Source organism: Podarcis gaigeae (assembly GCF_964106915.1).
Source record: "Podarcis gaigeae genome assembly, chromosome: 5".
Classification (NCBI taxonomy): Eukaryota; Metazoa; Chordata; class Lepidosauria; order Squamata; family Lacertidae; genus Podarcis; species Podarcis gaigeae.
The window spans coordinates 92,163,349-92,184,050 of NC_139681.1; the positions used below are offsets into that span (position 1 = coordinate 92,163,349).

Here is a 20,702-nt window from a genome sequence, read left to right on the forward strand (position 1 = left end):
CCAATATCTCTTGAGTAACACTTTCCCTGAGAAAAACAGATCTTGCTTCCTCCCGGACAACATACACGCATTCCTCCAATGCCCTTTCAAGTTGCCAGCTGGTCAGGTGAAATCTGGCCCTGGCACACCTGTATTTATTTATTTCAAGATCTGGAAGATCTGAAGGAGCCAAAGCTGCTTCTTATTAAATGAGAGCACTGTTTTCTGAATAGTTGATGAATTATTGTATTTTAATATTTTTCTAAAAGCGGCCCTGAGTGGTGGGGGAAAGCCAGCCAGATGGGCAGGGTATAAATAATAAATTATTATTATTATTATTATTACTCAGAAGGGTTCCCATTCCCCTCACTGTGAGCGCACAAACTTAACACGCCCCCTCCCCCCAATACCAACCCAGCATTTTTGTGGAAATTAACAGTGGAAGTATCCCTGCTCTACTCTGCCTCGGACGAAAGACATGCGGAAGTGTCCTGCTTGTTATTGCGGATTGGAGGGTGGGATAAAAATGCACTCTGCACATGCTCAGGGGCGCCCTCTTCTCTGGGGCCGCCGAGCCCCGGGGTGAAGCCTCGTCCCTTTCCCCCTCCGGCTGAAGGAAAAGCGGGGAGGGGGAGGGATGCTGCGGCTCAGCTTCCCGCCCCGCACCCACGACGAGGCCCCGAGGCGTCGGCCTTGCCCGTCCATTCCTGCGGGGCCTCCTCTCCCGCTGCGCGCCCCGTCCTCCCTGCCGGGGCCCAGCCGCACTCACGGGCACTGCAGCCCCCGCAGGGCCTGGAGACGCCACTCCGCCGCCGCCAGAGCAGAGGCCGCCATGGCTGCTGAGAGGGAGGTGGGCTGGGCGGGAACGGGAGGCTGGGCCGCGGCGGCGGCGGAGGGGCCTATCAGGAGGGCCCGGGAGGAGGCAGGGCATGGGCGGCCCCAGGAGGAGGAGGAGGAGGACGCGGGAAGTGGGAGCGCCCTTCTCTCGGCCGAATTCTTCCGTTCCCGCCTCAGGTTGAGGCGGCGAAGGCGGAGGGCTGTCGCCTCTCTGAGGGGAAAAGCAGAGAGCTGCGTGTGGCCACCTCAGAAACACGAACACTTGTTATTTGTCTGCAAGTGGTGGGTGGGTTTTTTTAAGACAGTAATAATAAAAAAGAGAAATATATATCTACCAGCGAGCCTTCTATATAGAAGTTATAGTAAGAATAATATGAAACAACGCAAAACAACAAATAATGGGTCTCGGTCACCAGGTACAAAGCAAAATGAAGATGATAATTATTCTATATGTATTTATAACACAAATAAATACTTGTCGGGGACTCAAGACAGCTCACAGATGAAAATAAGAACAGCTAAAATCGCGCATATATATATATATAGATATAATGTGTATAAGGCAGAAAATAAGGCAGCATAGATAGATAGCCATGAGGTGTATAAAGCAGAAAATAATAGCATGTTAAATAACCAAGCTGAAAAGATGAGTTACAAGGCAGGGTGGGGGTTCCTTCCAGTGATTGTTAACAAAAGAAAAATACTATCAGCTAGTCAGCATCAAACTATGTTTCCTGGTTTCCCCACACATCCCAGCCTTGTACAAGTTTATCGGTCAAAACCAAGTACGTACTCCATTGTATCATTTGCGAAGAGTACAATTCCCGCAATCTTCGGATGGAGGGCAGTGTATACATTCAATATTTTAAAAAATAAATTTTAAAACGGGCAGGCCGTTAATCTACTCGATTCCCTGGAAGCAAAGGAATACAAAGGCAACAGGACAATGGGCAGAAACACAGAGCACTTGAAAGAAAAAGAAAGAGAATTAAAATATAGTTTATCAATATTTATTTGAGGCAACCTGTGCATATTTTTTTTATTTTTTGTGAAAAGAAATTTCTGTGCTTCTACTTATATAGGAGATATATAGAAGAATAGGAATGTTTTTTCTTGGCGGCTAAATATATGCAACGAAGGCGCCAGATGAGCCTCTCTGGGGAGAGCATTGCAGAAACAGGGAAGCACCGTACTAGACAAGCTTTGCCCAAAATGCAAACCAACGAAAACTTTGCCAATTATCCCCATTTTGTAGGTGTGACTGAGTGTTCATGGAGCCAGATCAAGTTCAATACAGCAGTGTTTTTCAACCTTTTTTGGGCAAAGGCACACTTGTTTCATGGAAAAAATCACGAGGCACACCACCATTAGAAAATGTTAAAAAAAATTAACTCTGTGCCTATATTGACTATATATAAAGTAATTCTCTTGAATAGGAATCAAATTTTTCCCACGGCACACCAGGCAACATCTCGCGGCACACTAGTGTGCCACGGAACAGTGGTTGAAAAACACTGCAATACAGTATTACTCCTTGGTGCCTGGGTAATATGCGCTTCTGTACACCAGGTGGCAACCTTTGTAATCATTTAGCAGTCTTGGAAAGCAATGCTGAGTTTTGTTGAAAAAGAGGTTGCTAAATAGCATTTAACGTGTGTTACTTGTCCATTTAGATTAGAAAACAACAATATGCAGCTTAATAATGTGAATCATCACAAGAATTTGTTCTCATTAAGCTTTAATTAAAAAAACAAACGAGACAGCGTTGTTGTTGTTTAATGAGCCAATAAATAGGAGTTTTTACTGACATTAGGAGGACACATATTTTAGTGTGATTAGGAAACTATTTTCTCCCCCTATGTATGGGAATTAGTAGTCCTCTTAATGGGGCTGAATATTTGCATGCATGTAAAATGTCTCTAATGCCAAAATAAATTTGACGTATTGCTACAGGAATGGAGAATATTCTACCTTCAGAGAAAGGAGGGCTCAAGGAAAAGGACCCCACCAATTTTGGTAAGCATTTCTTTTATAAACAAAAACAGTGTTCCAAGGATGACCTCTGAATCATGTTTTTGTCAAAATTATTGGCTCTGCTACTTAACCCAAAATCAGAAATAAACTGTATAATGCATTTATTATGCTTCAGTCAGACAAGAGTCACAGGACACTGCCTTCTTTACCATACACTTAAGTGATAATTGATTAAGTACTGTGACGTGCAATTTTGCCATGTATCTTCACAGCTAAGGAGCAAAAGCCTCAGCTTTTATTGAATTTACATCCTACCCTTCCTTCCGTAGGAGCACTTGATGGCAATGTCAGGAGGCAGGGAGTTCCAAAGAGTAGCTGCTGCCACACTAAAATATCAATTTCTTACCCCTGTGGAATGAGTATTATGTGGCACCTGTAATTGTAAATAGCCTCTCTCTGTTGAATTTTAGATTGTAATCTTCTCAGGGCAGAGACCTGTTCTTTTTGCTTGTTACTCTGTATTAATAATAATTTATTATTTGTACCCCGCCCATCTGGCTGGGTTTCCCCAGCCACTCTGGGCGGCTTCCAACAAAGATTAAAAATACATTAAATGTATTGAATACACTGGTGGTGCCATCTTAATTAGGCACATGAGGGAGGGAGGAGTTAGTGTTTTCACATTTTACATACAGCTTGTCTACAATATCTAGTAAGGTTAATTCCCCTATCATTCCTTTTTCTGAAATTGTTTAGTTATCAGCAGGGCTTCTTCATAAACTGATGGTTTGCATTTGAAGCAATCACCATAGAAAATGCATCCCTTGTGAGACATATGATCATGTGGAAGCCAAGATTCCAAACAAGAAGACACTATAAACAGCTGAGGGCGGGGAAAGCTGTGAAGAATTTAGGAATGTCCGAGTTGATGAGATCCTTGCAACCCTAAAAAACAAAACCCCAATGACCTTTTATATAAATAGGGTTACATAACGTCAGTTGTTTACATTCATCTGTCTCTGCAGACAATGGAGGAGGGCACATTTGGGAGTGAAGTCAAACTGTTGGAAGGTTGCAGCACCTGCTGTGGCTGTAGAGACCGATATGGGAGGGACATGTTTTGTTGTAGCTGGGGCAGATGAAGACGCACAGTTCTGCTGATGCAGGTACCCCATGGCATTTCTCCTCTCTGCGCTCCTCCCAGTGGCTATTCCTCCTGTGGTCGCTGCTGTGGATGCACAACCTGACTGTCTGACTCCAGGCACTGTGGTCCTCCAAAAGGGTTTCCCATACAGCGAGGTTGATGTTGGCAGCCTTCATGCCACATTTACATATTTGTAGTGGTCTGGTGCCTGAAGCCAGCTCCCCCTAGAGCACATCCTTGGGGATCCTGCCATCTTTATTCTGCGGACACGACCAAGCCAACGTAGACGTCGCTGAGACAGGAGTGCGAACATGTTGGGAATGTGGGTTTGGGAAAGCACAGACCGTTTTGCCATGTGACGCCCCAAATCTTGCTGACACAGCACATGTGGAAGGCGTTGAAGCATCAATTAAGGCCTAATGACTTCAATTATTTTTAAAAATATATTCTTGTCATTATGCCCTTCCCCACAATGGTAACATTTTATAGCACTTTCACGACTCCTGTAATAGTAAAGCAGATAGTATGCCACTCTTCACAAGTAGCAGTAATTGTTTTTCCTCTACGGAAATCATATCTATCAAACACTTTTAGGGGTGGGAGGGAACTCTTTGGCAAGGTTGCTTCAGTGTTAAAATTGTGAGGCTAACCTGGTGTGCCTTTTCTTGGGCCCAAATGGCATGACCCCTGACAAACCCCTACAGTTGTCTGGAGACAGGATCTGCTCCCAGGGCCAGAGAAAGCTGAGGAGATGTCTCCATGTACCATTCTGGGAAGCTGCAAGCAGTGGTGAAGCTGCATGCTCCGCTACCGGGGGTTGGAGAGCAGGCGGGGGTGTGGTGCGCGTTCTGGGGGCATGACACGCTGCCCGTGGGGGTGTGGCACCTGGTGTGTGAGGGAGGTATGCGGCGCGTGTCCAGGGGGTGGGGGGCCACCACGATGGCACCCTACTGGAATAGTGGTGCCAGGGTAGGTCCAGTGGCGTAGCGTGGGGGGTGCAGGGGGGGCCGGCCGCACCGGGCGCAACATCTGGGGGTTAGGGTTAGGGGGCGCAAATCCATGGGTTAGGGGGTGCAAATCCACGAGTTAGGGGGCGCAAATTACTTGCCTTGCCCTGGGTGCTGACAACCCACGCTACGCCACTGGGTAGGTCCACTCCCTCTGCACTCCTGTTCTTCTGCCAGTGGCTCCATGTAATGTTGGGGGACTTACGAACCTGGGAGACACTCCACCCTACTATGTCTTGCATGTATGATTATAATAATGGCTTTTGTTTGGTTCTCTTGGTAAAGAGGCTTCAGGAGACCCGATGGGAAAGTGTTAAATGAGTCACTGCAGTGGAAGTGATGTTGCAAGTCATATACACAGGATTTCACAATGCAATCATTGCATTCCAAAAATAGTTGCGTGTCTTTACATTGCTCAAATCTAGATCTAATCAAACTATCTGAATAATAAATGCTACCACCTGCATCCACAAAAACAAATTCCCATCGCTCTGGCTACATGAGTCCATACTAGGTTTAGGACATGGGGAGTGGCACCTCCTTAATCAAAGCTGTGCTGGAATTTTCTTTTGAGGCCTTTGTCCAGAAAGGTGTAAAAACAGAGCTCCCTGGACCATTTTCTGTTCTGGCTCTCCTGGATCCACTCTGGCCTAAGACAGAGATGTGGGTGAGATGTGTATATGTTTCTGTATGTGTGAAAGAGAGAAAAAGAGATTATTCTTATTAGGGATAGGACACAATTAAAGAAATTTTAGTTGGTTAATTTATTAATTTAATTATATTTGCATATGAGTAAAAACAACCATAGTTTGAAGCAAAAAGCATACACCCTTAGCTTATAGATGAGACAAGATAGAATGGAAGCATTCCCTGTTGTATGAGAGAAGGGGAAATGCTTATTTGAAGATGGAAACCTGAAAAAATATTGTAAAAATCTGCTGCGTCCTCCTTAAAGGTCGTAGCCCTATATATATATATATATATATATATATATATATATATATATATATATCTGCTCTTGTCTAAGCAGAAAGGCAAGTTATGAATATAGAAATAACAACATAATAGTGTCAATTTTCAAGTGCACACAAGTCAATACACAACACAATTTACAATTGTAGTTGCCACAATCAAATAAGTAGGCAGAAGCAGAGCGTTCCATTATCTACAACCTTTTCACTCGCTGCTGCACAGATCTTTAATGAAGTGGTTTAGATTCGTTCATAGCTTGAGGTGCGCTTTCTTCTGTAAATCGCACAGGTGGCAAAGACAATGACAAATAATCCTGCAAGACTGAGGCCCACGGTAACTGGAATTAATCTCTTGTTTCTGTCAAGAGCGCATTCTTCCTCTGCAATAAAAATCAGGATGTTATGGCATATTACACAATTATCATATGCTTTCATCAGTTTATTGCTCAGTAAAATACAGCTACTGATAATTATACAAAAACCCACGAGCACTGTCTGTAGAGCTGCCATTTTGGTCAGTTTTAATTTCTTGATGCATAGCATATCCTCTCCCCAATGCTCATGGAAGGCAACTTTTTTTAAAAAAGTTAATTGTTGTGAGGTAGTTTGGAACCTTTCCTAGCTTTAATGAGGGATTGAGCCATCAATCTATAGTCCATTTCAAACCATTATATTGGGCATGGCAGGGCTGCAAACTGGGGATTCTGTGGATCAGGCACTGGGAATTACAGTTCATTTTGGCTAGGAATTTACAAGAGACTCAGAATCCTCTTGGCCTGGGAAGTCAGATGATGCTGGCAGACCAGTCTGGTTCAATGGAGAGCTTTAAAACTTTTTTCAGTCTGGCAGAGCCGGATTTAGGGAGGATGGGCGGTTCCTTTGCACAGGGCGCTGAGCCGAGGGGGTGCAAAATTGAGAAGATCCATAACTGAGAAGATCCATTGGAGGACGCCAGATTTTGGCCTCACACAGGGCACTATATTATGAAAGATTACCAAAGTATGCCCCTGAATCTTGTTGGTGTGGGGAGACTGCTTGGGTCTCTCTCTGCAGATCTAGATGTATGGTTTCCCTCTACCTGTCCTTTGCCTGAATGGCTTACATATTGGTTCCTCTTATCTGATACTAAATACTTTAATTGACAGTGGCTCCCCAATCCTTTTGGGAGAAGCTATGGCCCAGGGGTTGACCTTTCTGGGTTCAATCCCTGGCATCCCCAGTTAAAAGGATGTCAGTAAGCAAGAGTGGAGGGGAAGACTCTTTGGACTGAAACTCCTCTGCCAAGTCTTCACATGTCTACAATATTGTGCCATGAACCCCACCCTGAGCAACAGCCTGGACTCTGACTGCAACAAGGAACGGTCATTGAGGTAGCTGGACCAACAGTATTGGAGGCAGAGGTTTCGGTGCAGGCCAAGACGCCAGCATCATGGTCAGAGCTAAGCTAGAGCTTGTCAATGATCACCGAATTGAAATCTCATGAGTCAGTCATCTCTGAGCCTGCACTTCCCCAAAGAACTATCCACTCCCACATCACTGAGAATAATGCACAAGTATGTGAAAATAACAAACACAATTCATTACATGAATTGCAAAGATGTATATTGGGCAAAGCTGCATAAAAGTGAGAAGGTGCCGAGATACGCACGCTAGAATGTTGACGAATTTTCATGAGGACTAAACAGAAATTTACAAGCTCAGTGCAGAAATGTGAACTGAACATTTCCTATCAGCCATCGCGTGGGTATGAGGATCTGGATCCCACCTTCTTGGCCCTCACTTGTTCAACTGAAGGTGTGGGTTATGCTTATAAATTTCAACGTGTGAATGGCACATCTCTCTGTGCAGCTGGGAATCCCGCACCTAAATGGCAGGGTTACAGATTGCACCCACAGTTGCATGCATACTGATTTTGTTCAGACCATTGGCCGAAGGCACATTGGCTGGGGATAGCAAGTGGAATCCCCTTTCATGCATTCAGGTTATCTGCAATCCCCATGCAATTGTCAATTGCCGTGGGAAAGGAGCTGCCATCTGCCACAGTCTCACGGGTTGCTATGTGCTTGCTGGTGAAATTAACAAACTAGCTATTCCAGTTAAGCTACAAATGAAAGCAAGGAATACTACCTGACCCTGCATTTCATATGTTTTTTGAGAGAAAGTCCTTGATAATAACTTGAAACTGAACCATGCTTCACACAATGTTGATTGCAACAGGAGTGTCTAGCTGTTTAAAAACATGCTACTGGCCTGGACTTGCTCACAGTGGTGTGTTTAAATCAACTGAACGAGGAGTGCCTCAACACAGGTCCAGTGACAAGCACTGCTACCAACCTTTCCCAAACTGGTTGCCAATGATATTAAAGGCTTGAAGTTGAGAGCTGGAAAGCAGGAGTTGAAGGTTGTCGGACATCTCTATGGTTTGCATGCTGAGGCACTTGAAGCAATTCCCTAAAGGCACTGAAAAGAGCTGGTCGCTTTTAATTCCACTGTACAGCACACCTGAAGAATACAGAAATAAAAAGAAATGACAAATGGTGCTGTTGGAGGCAAAATCTTTCCTTGAATGAAGGGTCACCAACTGATGTGCAGTAGGCGCTGCATAGCTTGAGCTGTGATCTTATAACTCAGGATTTCCCAAACTTGGGTCTCCAGCTGGTTTTAGACTACAGTTCACATCATCCCCGACCACTGCTCCTACTAGCTAGGAATGGTGGGAGTTGCAGTCCAAAAACAGCTGTTGACTTAAGTTTGGGAAACCCCGCTATAGATCAAGCATGTTCCCCTGTTCGGTTTGCTGTTAGGTATGCTGCTTAGAGGATGGATTGCAGGCATAGCTGTCAACCTTCCCTTTTTTTGCGGGAAATTCCCTTATTCCAGCGCCATTTCCCGCTGCTTTCCGCAGCTATCCTGGATTGTTAGATATCCCGTAGACTGGCCCCAGGACAGGTGAGGCTGCTGATCCCTTATTTTCAAATCTGAAAGTTGACAGCTATGATTGCAGGCAGTTCAAATGCAAACACTAAGACCTCAGATCTGTTCAGGGGCTGAGATAACCCCCATGAGCGACCCAAAGCCACCATACAAATCCTCATTATCATAAGACTGTTTACCTGCCAACTGGCCAGCCAGTCTGCCACCCGTTTCTACTTAGAACTGGATGCCTGATGGTGTAAGGCAAATATGTTCCACATACGGCAGGCTACAGGTCCATCCATCTCCTCCAGTCCCAGAACTGTCTTTCCATAGCACTAGTTCCACCTGACCACAGCAGACAAGACAGTGAGGACCCTCCACCGGCTCTGCTAAGACCAGCTTTCTCTTGGTTCCTCTTCTGGAGCTGTCTCCTATAATGCCTGTTCCACCTGGTCATTAGACATTTGTGCATATTTATGCAGAACTAGGGTCAAACTAGCTCTGCGCACACACTATACATTTAAAGCACATGACTTCTGAGAACTGGTTTCTTAAGGGTTCTGGGGATTATAGCTTTGTGAGGGGTATACTACAGTTCCCAGGATTGGAGAGGGGTTTCATGTGTTGCTATTATTCAACTGACTCTTAGTGGATGATTATTCAGGAAAAGAACAGCCTGCTACAATTCTAATTCTGCAGAGAGTCGGCTTCTTTGAAGTCAGTACTTTAAGAAGTACTCGAAATGTATGCTCAAGTTCCACTGACTTTGAGTACACCTATGGTGACCATGAGTGCATTTTTTTATCCTCATAAAATAAGCCTCAGAAGTGCAATCCAGAAAAAGTGCAGTGTGGTGGCAAGAAGGAAAGTCTTGACCCAGGAATCCTTAAATGCAATCTCACTTCTCCCACAAACTCATTACATACATAATGCAAGGCATGCAGCTTCAGCCCCCTCCACCGTCTAAGATGGTGCCTCTTGCCTCCACCAAAAAAACTACATTTATACATTTTTAAGGCATTTATAAAATCTTTTGAGTGCTGGTGTATTTTTTCCTGAAATCCTCATCATGTTATTGAGCTGTGTAAAATTTCAAAGAGATCTAATCATTGGTTATGGAGGAAAAATAAAATAAAATGTACACAAGGCCGAGGATCTCAAGAGGGACAGAAACACAGATTTCATGAAACTTTGAAGTGCTATAAAATCGAAACCGTTTGTGATAGAGGGGAAAAAATTAAGTGTCTTTCTTTCAACCATAAGGGAAGGGTGTACACCAAGTTTCATCAAAATCCAAGATGGTGGGTGGCATGGCCGTGTTGAACTGACGTGGAATGACCCACACAGCAGAAATAATGCAGGAGGCAGTAGTTAGAAGTTACCAGTCTCTGCAGCCCCAGCAGTGGTGGGGCATGTTTAGTTGGTGCCTGGGGTGGGTTGGCAGGGCACAGAGGGCTAAGGGATCCTGTATTGCCAGCCCAGCTCCCACCGTATCATCTCAGCCTTGCAAAGTGGCTCGGGGAGGGTGGCTTACGAAGGACACAGCAGCCATGCACTCTTTGATCCTAGCCTTGCAAAGTGGCACAGGGCTGGTATGGTGGTGTGAGCAGCGCCCCGCAGAAAAATGCGCCCAGGGCCATCACCCTGGCAGCCCCTGCCCATGCTATGCTCCTGAGCCACAGCAGGCGCTGTGATCCTCTAGTGGTTTAACTTCACCCCCAGAGGCACACTCCATTGTCTCTCAAGACAGATGCATGTCAGCAGCTGGATAAAATTTAGCCGAATACCACCCAATATAATTTTTTGGGGGGCGGAGCATAATATTAGGGAAAATTGCTTGGAAATATGTGTTCAGTTTAGTGCACAAAAATGTGTATATTAAGAGAAATGTAAGCAAATTGCATGCAAATTTTCATGATTTATTTTTTTAAAAAAATGCAAATTGATTTGGAAACATGTCAAACTGAAGGCTAGAGAAAATAGAAGCTGAGAGAAAATGAAACGGAAAGCTTGATTCATCCCCAGCACATCTTAAATCAATGCACACAGTAAAGTGCTGAAAAAGACAACTTCCTTTACATGCTACTCAAATGCCAGCTATGAGTTTTGGTGGCTCCGCGTGACCCAGTGCCTTGACTCTTAAGAGAAGCTTCAAGATTTCGTAATTGCTAACTGTTCAAAGGCAGGGGAAGAATCACCATGTCACTTACCCTCAGATGGTACAGTTAAAGAAGCTTCAATCACACTGACATAGTACACTTCTCCACTCTGGGGAAGAAAAAAAGAAAGGTGGGGGAGGAAGCAAGCAAGCATAGTTTTATTCAATATCACTGCTTACAATTTAGAAAACACAAGAAGATGCATAGAAGGTTCATGACCAAGGGCAGATAGAGGGAGTTCAGTGGAAACCAACTAAAACCTTTTCCTATTCAGGCCACATATCCTCCTCTAATACAACAGAAGGGAGCTTTCTTTTGTGCTAGCTGCTTGCGAAGTGTATTTGCCCTTCATAGAGGACTGGAGTGTTCGACTCATGCTCTGTAGTTGGGAAGTACGATGTGCATGTCTGTAAAAGCAGTTCCTTGGTCCACATGGTACCTGCAGCAGGGATGTAGCCATGCTCCTCGGGCGCTTTAGAGCAAAACATTTAGAACTGGAACCTTTGCCCATATAATAACAAAGCCTCCAAGTCAGTGCTGGCCCTACCATTAGGTAAAGCAAGGGGAAATGCTTCAGACACCCGGCAAATTTGGTATTTCTTGTGACATCCAAGAGGTGCCAGGGTACAAGAGGGGTAAGCACTCTCCTGAGGGCTCCAGGGTACATCAGAATATTTTTCATTTAGCAATGTTTATTACCAAGGCCAACTGTTGCAACCTTCCTCATGGGGAATCTTCTGAGGGCCACATCTCAGTGGCGGGTGAGGCCAGAGGCAACAGATATGACTCTTAACCTACGTGCAGTAGGCTACTCTGAGCCACAGAAAAGCCTGACCTTTCTACCACACACTGTCTCCCCATCCTCCATCCTTGCCAAGGCGAAAGCAGTCAGAGGGCATGGCTGGTGAGGGCAGTGGCCCGGGGAAAGTCCCAAGGGCCCAACAGAGCACTGGAAGTCTGGCTGTATTTGGTTCCCAGGCCTGAAGTTCCCCATTCCTGTTCTGGAAGCTTCCTGAAAGCCATTTCTGAGCAGCCCCAAAAGCAGGCTTGACACTTTCATTTTTTCTCTCTGGCTGTGTCTACACTGTAACTTTAAAACACATTTGAAGCACGTTCTTTACCTCAAAGAATTCTAAGCACTGCCGTTTTCATACCCACCAAGTGTCCTGGAAAAAGTTTTTATTTTTATTTATTTTATTTTATTTAAACCCATCTGGGTTTCCCCAGCCAAAGTGACCTCATGCGTTCTTGTCCCCCCCCCCAAAAAAAGGGCCTTTTGGGCACCTTGCAAGATGGCACCCCCCAAAAGTGTTTTTTCCAGGGTGAGATTGCCACGCAGCTTAAGTAACTCCCTTGGAATGTGCCCTGGGAGACGTGCATCCTGGTTTTTGATCTGAAAAAGTTGGGCAGCATGAGTTTTCCCCTCATAGAGTTATAGTTCCCAACAATGCTTAATAAACGTGAGGGGGGAAATGTGCCTCAAATACGCTTTAAAGGTATAGCATGTACACAGCTTCTCCCTCCCACACACTTCACAATCCAATTTGTGTAGCACACAACACCTGATCTCAGGTTATGCATGCGTCATATTAATGGAAGGCACACTTTGTACAAAACCACATCTAACTGATCAGAATAAGGCCTCTGTAATAGTTTCTGAAAGGCAAACACACACACTGGGAATCTGGCAGCCGAATTCATGCCTGCATATATTTCAAAGAGCAGGTTCAAACTCAACAGCCTCTGAATGCTTATCTTAAAGAGGAGGCCGTATTGTGCAATGCTGCACCAATAGTTGTGTTGCTTCTGGAGGGTGTTGCTTGGGGTGGCCAACTCAAAATTTTACCTCGGCATCTTCACTGAAGCCACTCTGTGATGTGGCTCTCAACGACACAACAGTTTCTAAGGCTCTTACTTCAGTTAAACAACACCGCTCTCTTTAGAGCAGCCGGAGCAAACACTTAAAATTGGGTCTTTGTTTGACAACTAGGGTGTTGATTTGGTTTGGCAAAGGGCCCTTCCAAACAAGGAGTTCTCACATGTCCCCTGTTGAGAAAACAGAGCACACACATCCCCTGACATGTTTAACGGGCAGTTGTACAACAATAAACATCCCTCTTGCTTCTTTCATCCCAATTTGCCTGCAGGGTGTTTACATAGCTTCTCGTGAATCATTTGCTTACCCCATATTTCTCAATGCATTTTCCTACTTAAGCCGCATTTCCATTTCTTTGCTTTGCTTTTGAAGTGGATTTGCTGCTCCAGTGTGGCAGAGAAAGCTTTTTTAATCCACTTTAAATGCACAAACCAGAAGTTATTAGTAGGCCAACGTTAAAAACTTCCCGAAAAAATAAGGGTGAGCATGTGTAGAAACTAGCCTACTGAACTAAGGTAAAATTCATGCTCGACCACTGAAACCGAGCCAAAGCCAAATGTCAAATCACTTTCTTCAAGGAAAATTCCCAACGTTCTGGGATCCCCTCCTCACTCCCCTCAAAACAACATCTGGTGAAATGCTTACCTTGGTGAAAGTAAAACGTATGAAGCCACCTTCAAATGAGATTCTCAGAGTCGACACCCAAACCCCACACATTCCAACTGTACGCGTGGTGTTTGGGTTGATATTGAAGTATTCCAGGTTGTTCTGTAAAAGGGAAACGGCGCATGAATCCCAACACAGCCCGACACATGCTTTCTTTCTAAAACAGGGGTGGCTAACCTGTGCACCTGCCCACCCACTCAAATGTTGGGGGGCTCCCAAGTCCCATCAGTCCCACCCAGCACAGCCAGTGGTCAGGGATGATGACAGTTATAGTCCCTTGCCAACTATTAGAAGTCCTATCTATTTCAATGACACTTGCTTCCAGCAGCACCTCTAGGAGCCTTTTCTTATACCCATCACATAGCTCAGGTTGGAATGGTTCTTGCACAGTCCCTTCTTAACACTCCCCATCTGAGTGGGCTGGCGCTGCTGGTCATTAATGGGGACGAAGAAGTGAGCTACAGGTTCACACACACCCCTTTCCCAATACCTCCTCCACATACCTCCCTTGTCCTGATTTAGTGCTATGTCCGACCAATAACTTACGTCAGAGTTTGGTCACATCTGCAGCATTCACTGGCTGCCAATCAGCTATGGAGCTTAATTCAAGATACTTCTTTTGGTATATGAAACCCAATACAGCCTGGCACCAGAACACCTGAAAGGTTGTCTCACCCCTCAGGTACCTAGTTATATACCTGGTCACTGCACTCTACAGGTGAGGGCACCTTGAAAATACCCTCTTGCCATGAGGTCCACTGCACACAGTATAGGAACCATCCCTTCAAAGTTGTGGCATCTATCCTATGGAATCCCCTCCCCATGAATATTAGGCACTGTCTTTGTTGCCCTTCCTCTTTCACCAAGATTTTTTAAGTTGAGATCTTTCCCAGTCTGCATCTGCACGGGAATTGCTTTTAAGATCTTTTAATTGTTTGTTTGCTGCCCTGGGCTCCTGGGGTATGAATTGAATCAATTCAAATACATTTAAAGCACATAGCTTCCTCCAAAAGAGTCCTGGGTGATGGGAATTGTAGCGCTGTGAGGTGTAAACTACAGTTCCTGTAATTATTTTTTTTTTTTGGGGGGGGGAGGAAGGCATGTATCACTAAGTAGCAGTAAGTCACTTGTTCCATTAGCGCAAGGGTTCTTGCAATGAATCTCCTCCATCTCTCCCCCCGGCTCACCCCCTGAATCTGCTCTGGGGGTTCATGCCCTCCCATCAGATGTCAAGGAGATGAGTAATTAAATAACCTTTAGAAGAAGACATCTGAAGGCAGCCCTGTATAGGTAAGCTTTTTAATGTTTAATGTTTTATTATGTTTTTATATATCTTGGAAGCTGCCCAGAGTGGCTGGGGCAACCCAGTCAGATGGGCAGGGTACAATTAAGAAATTAGTAGTAGTTGTTGTTAAGGCAAAGGGAGAAGTTCCATTGCATGAACAGTAATCCTTGCGCTGACTGCATGGCGGCAAGAGATACTACCCATGCTATAGATGCAAACTTAAGGCTTTTCTGAAACAGCTTTTGGAACTCAGAATCACAATTCCTGGAATTAACTGATTGTTTTGATCTTTTGAATGAAAAAAAAAAAACATGGGGGGGAATAATGGGAAAGGGGGAAGCTGCAGCTTACTGTTTTTCCATTTTTAGCTATCATTGTCAAACCAACTGATGCTTTAATACACTCAGCAGTTCCATTAAAAACACTGTAAGCCCCCGTTGCAGCTGGCGATGGTTTGGGTGTGAGGGTTGGCCCAACTGGGGCTGTTGGCTCAGGAACAGTGGCTTTATGCCCAGATGACATCTTGCTGTGGGCTGTACTGTTTGCTCTTGGCGTTCCGGCTGGCACATGTTGTGTGATGCACTTATCGCTTGTTCTAGCTACAGTCTTCTTTGCATTTCCTGCCTTCTCTGGCAAAGCAGGAGCTGCAGTGTTCCAGCTGTTTGGGGCTGCAGTTTGTGAAGCTGTCCTCTGAGCAGCCGCTGTCGTTTTTACAGCTCCGTGGATTCCAGCTTCATCAGTTTGCGTTTCAGATAGCACAGCTCTGCTCCTGGCAACAACTGTAGTTTTAGTCACTCTGCGACTTGCAGCTTGACTGGTTGGACTTGTGGGGTTTGCAGCTGCCTCTAGAGGAGTGGCTGCTGTGTTTGCCTGTTTGTGGACTGAAACTTGTTTGGCTGGTGGTATAGAATCTGCTTTTACCATCTTAGTATCTTCAGGTAATGCTGACACTGACTGGGTTCTCTGGGTAGCCTCTTGTACAGATTGCTTGCCTATCTGTGTGACTGAAAATTCTGAATGACTGTATGGAAGAGTCGTGATTGTTTGATTGGCTCTCTGCAAGACTGAAATGGGCTGTGGCGTTGCTTCAACCTGCACCTCTCCACTGCAGGATAAAATAGCTGCAAACAAGCAGAGAGTAAGTTTAATCTCGTTTCCAAAAACCCCTTCCATTCTAAGCCTCTCTCAGTTCGAGTCATGTCTCTGAAAAGACGGAGACATGGGAAGTGAGTAGGGCTGGGCAATATATTGTCCAAACCCAGTCTCAAGTCCATATCATGATATCGGTTTCATAATTTTTGACCTGGCAATATATTGCAAATTATGATGTATGTTTGTGCACGTGTGCTATGCAACAATCACCACATGGGAAAAACCGTGAAGCCAGCCAATGCCTTTGCATAGCTTCATCCTTATTTCAGATATTGTGATATATAGCTGGTAATACATCACAAAATTGAAAAATAGCTCTATCTTTACTTCAGACATCGTGCTATATCAGTACTTTGCAATGTTTAGCTGGTGATATATCATGATGTTGAAAACCAGATATCGCCCAGACCTAGCAGTGATGACCTGTACACCTTTCCTCCTCAAATGCGTTGCTCTTAGGGCTCATCCACATTTCCCACTTGCCCCATGCCTAGAAAGTCCAATAGGTTTCCGACTTTCTAGGCATGGGTCTGAGTGGCTTTTCATTTGTCCCACCAATCTGCAGATAAAGCCATTGATGTTTGTTCCAATGCAACGGTAAACAGCAGGTTTCCCCAGGAGAAAGCGATGGGGCAAGCAGAAGTATGTATGTCCTGTCTGTTTCAAGTGAATAAGACCTCCTGCAACACATTTATCTCAGAAACCTAATATCACTCCCCACATAAGGAACTTGCAGCCCTGCAAAGGATCTGCTGATAGGTAGAAGAAAACTGACTCCAGGAGGCAAAAGATGCACATGTACAGTACTTAACTCTTCCACTAAAATCAATAGGACTGGAAAGTAGTTAGCTTAGGTTGGATCAAGCATTTTTATCAACAACGTTCTGCTGATTGAACTCAGGACCATAAACACCTCTGCATTTCCAATATTTAAGTAGAATAAAATTGCCAGTTAGATCTAAAAAGAACTACTGTATTCTTGTCCCATGGAACCTTTTGTCAGGGAGTCTGACAAAATGGGCAAGATTGCCTTGCAAATCCCATGCATCCATTCTTCTACATTTGATTTCTGGGCTATTTCCACAGTATTTTGTAACCTTGCAGTAGCCTGATACTCTCTCCGTATTTATCTTTAACATGTGTATTTGGTACAAAACAGAAAACACAACTGAGGTGTGCTCATATTTAGGCTTCTTTAATAGACCAAACCACCCAGAAACTTAGATTTTCTATCAAAAACACTGCAGTAAACAACCCCATGCAGCTACTCTCTAAAGCCTCTTTGCACATGCCTTGTTTAGGGCAGGGCTGGGGAACTTTGGTCCCTCCTGATGTTTCTGAACTACAGCTCCCACCAACCCAAGCCAGCATAGCCAAAGATTATGGAAGTTACAGTCCAACAACATATGGAAAGTCAAAGCTTTGCCACACCTGATTCAGGGCTGCAAGGAAGGTTAATGGCAGCAAAGCTCTTCAGGAAAAAGCTCAAAGGTGGTTGTGGGGAGTGGATCTTGTCACCAGATGATCCTGTACAGGCTTTCCCTACTCCTGCATAACAAGCTGTACCTGTAGAAAACACTATCTCTTTTAACACAGCTTTTAACAAGCTGTACCTGTAGATTTCTTAAGGATTTCTTAACAAGCTGTACCGCTGATTTCTTAAGGAAATCAGCCCTGAGTGCTCACTGGAAGGACAGATCCTGAAGCTGAGGCTCCAATACTTTGGCCACCTCATGAGAAGAGAATACTCCCTGGAAAAGACCCTGATGTTGGGAAAGATGGAGGGCACAAGGAGAAGGGGACGACAGAGGACGAGATGGTTGGATAGTGTTCTCGAAGCTACTAGCATGAGTTTGACCAAACTGTGGGAGGCAGTGGAAGACAGAAGTGCCTGGGGTGCTGTGGTCCATGGGGTCACGAAGAGTCAGACACGACTAAACGACTAAACAACAAGCCTGTAGAAAACACTATCTCTTTTAACACAGCTATTAAAGGCAAAGAAGAGCTAGAGATTCTGTTGTATCCCTGTATCCTTACAAAACAACCCACAATACAGTGATAACTGGGTATACTGATCTACTCACCCCCAGATGCAACCAGGAGGAGTTCCACAAACAGGTTCTTCTCCCAGCTCATGGTGAAGGAATTAAGAGTAAAATTCACGAATCAGATGCCCCAAGGAACCTTTGTACGCGTTGCTTCTTTCTTCTTCTTCCCTACAACCAGCCTAGCATGCCTCCTCCTCTGGGAGACAAGAAGTTCGCTGTTCTCTTGCAAAAAGCTCCGAGCAAAGGGGAAGTCCAGCACAAGAACTGGAATGTTACATGCAAAGCAAGAATGGATTGTGGGGAAGCATCCTTGAACCATTGAGAAAGTGCTTGAAGAACATTGGTGGAGCTGAAAGTAGAAGCAAGATTAGCATTGTTCTCCGCCCAGTGCATTTTAATTCTCTCTGACGTGCCTTGGGCTGCATTCACACCAAGCATTTAAAACACTGTGATAGCACTTTAAACAGTCCTGACCTACCTACAAGAATCATGGGAGCTGTAGTTCACTAGGAGTGCTGAAAGTTGTTTGTTAGAAGACCCCCTTTCCACTCACAGAACTACAGTTCCCAGAGACCCATGGGAAGATGGATTGACTGTTAAACCACCTTCAGTTGTAGCTCTGTGATGGGAATGGCAGGGTCTCCTCACAACTCTTAGTACACTTAATGAACTACAACTCCCAGAATTCTTTGGGGGAAGGCATGATTGTTTAAAGTGGTATTGCACACTTTATATTCAGCAACTTTTGCAATCGGGAGGAGGTCATCAGGGATGGAGTGGAAGAAGGGAAGCATCAGACCTATTTTGGGGTGGGACTCAATCACATACTGGCAAATTCAGGTTGTGCAATGATAATTGACTGGGAGGTTTCGCACAACAAACGTCACCCCAAACACTGGGCCTTTTGTGATAAGGAGTTGGGAAAATGCACTGGGAAAATGGGGGGCAACACTTGTTTTGAAGTGACATCATCTAACCTCCTTGCAAACAGTGAGAATGAATGCTAATTAAATAGCCAATATTGTCTAATCTCCCACTAAACAAAGCAGGAAAAATTCTCAATAAACAGGTCATCTGGAAGCACCCTAAGTCATGATGACTACGTGGCACTCCAAGTTACAAACTCTGCGACACAAAGATGCCTGCAAATGTGACATGAAGGTGGGCACCATTAATCCCACTATATGGGAATCCCCTGCAGACGACTGCAGTGCCTGGAGACAGACAGGTCATGCATCCCATAGCAGTGACAAGAGGAGGAATGGTGAAGGAGTGCAGAGAGAAGAAAGGCCATGGTGCATCTGCAGCAGCACAACTGGACACCTTCATCAGCCCCAGCTGCAACAAAACATGTCTCTCCTGTATTGGGCTCTACAGCCACAGCAGGCGCTGTAACTCTCCAGCAGTTTGACTTTGCCCCTGAAGGCACACTCCTCCATTGTCTCCCGAGACAGACAGATGCCAACAACAGCAACCTCAAGGTTCAGAGGATGCCACTGAATGCCAGCATGCTCAACACACTTTGCCACCTTGCTCTGTTTTTGAGCTCCCTGGAGGCATCTGGCTAGCAAATGAGGGGAACCGGATGCGAGAGTTAATGCATCATGCAGGCATCTTTATATGTGTACTTCTGCTATAAAAATGCAGGCTGTTTCCAAGCCAGGAAACAAATGTACACATTTTTGTAAGCAATTTCCCCGAATACAATGCATTTTTGTGTGATGTTTTCACCAATATATGCATTAATGTGTTCACTTTGCTCAGATAAGCATTTCTGGAAACATTGCTTAGCTGAAGAACTACGGTATATTGCAAAATTAGAAAAAGTGCGAATTTTGAAGGATGACTGTCATATAGCTTCAGAAAATGTGGATTTGATAAGTTCACCTTTGAATGTAACTTGAATCAAATTTCTCCCCCTTCCCTTATATCTGGTAAATAGCGGCAATTGGAGAATATGTGATGCGGTTCATAAGTATCTCGCTTCAAGTTATTATCAATCTCTTTCTCCATTTTAATGCCCCTTTAAAGAGTTTATGCGTTTTCAGACTGGAATCATACTGACCTGTTTTTCTTCTATACCCAGAAATCCTGGAAGGCAGGGATTTTCAGAAATTGGAAAAGAAATGAAAGATTGTTGTTGTTGTTGTTGTTGTTTAAAAAAGAGAGAGAAGTTGCAGTACAACTGCCACAACCAGCTACCTTGCTTGTAGTCCAGAAATCTCTTTGCCAGAATTTAGCACAGGAGGCAAAGGGCATTTTGAGAGGTAGAAACAGATCTCTTATTTAAGCCCTCCTGTTGACAAAGAGAAGATATTTCCTAAGAACTCTGTAGCCCCCTAGTGGACAAATTTTGTATTACCGACATTCATAAAACTAGGAGACTTTTAGAAGACATCTGAAGGCGGCCTGTTTAGGGAAGCTTTTAATGTTTGATGTATTACAGTATTTTAATATTTTTTTTTTGGAAGCCACCCAGAGTGGCTGGAGGAGCCCAGCCAGATGGGCGGGGTATAAATAAATTATTATTATTATTATTATTATTATTATTATTATTATTATTATTATTCCACACTTCCAGGCTGTTGCTATTTTGCAGCTGGGGTTCACCCTACTGGATTTGGAGCTCTTGCACAACAAACCTGCCTCTACCCCAAACATGACAGAAAGGAAAGTGATGGGACAATG

General features: G+C 44.5%; 2 protein-coding genes and 1 long non-coding RNA gene across 3 annotated transcripts in view; 1 reads left to right on the top strand and 2 right to left on the bottom strand.

Annotated features, from left to right (window-relative positions):
- Nucleotides 1-959, bottom strand: part of MCCC1 (methylcrotonyl-CoA carboxylase subunit 1) — a 31,498-nt gene extending 30,539 nt beyond the window's left edge. The window contains exon 1 of the mRNA XM_083739471.1: nt 749-959. Within this exon, the coding sequence (XP_083595597.1) occupies nt 749-813 (65 nt within the window). The 5' untranslated portion in view covers nt 814-959. The remainder of the gene's footprint in view (nt 1-748) is intronic.
- A 24-nt stretch (nt 960-983) lies between these two features.
- LOC310845125 overlaps nt 984-20,702 on the top strand; it is a 34,621-nt gene continuing 14,902 nt past the window's right edge. Inside the window, exons 1-2 of the long non-coding RNA XR_014564486.1 lie at nt 984-1,098; nt 2,770-2,832. This is a non-coding gene — a long non-coding RNA (uncharacterized lncRNA). The remainder of the gene's footprint in view (nt 1,099-2,769; nt 2,833-20,702) is intronic.
- On the bottom strand, nt 5,691-18,447 carry LAMP3 (lysosomal associated membrane protein 3). The gene is made up of 6 exons (XM_083739976.1): nt 18,051-18,447; nt 15,166-15,935; nt 13,509-13,631; nt 11,039-11,096; nt 8,247-8,414; nt 5,691-6,292 (listed from the first exon to the last, which is right to left on the bottom strand). The coding sequence occupies exons 1-6, from the start codon at nt 18,100-18,102 to the stop codon at nt 6,153-6,155; spliced, it is 1,311 nt and encodes a 436-aa protein (XP_083596102.1). The 5' UTR covers nt 18,103-18,447; the 3' UTR covers nt 5,691-6,152.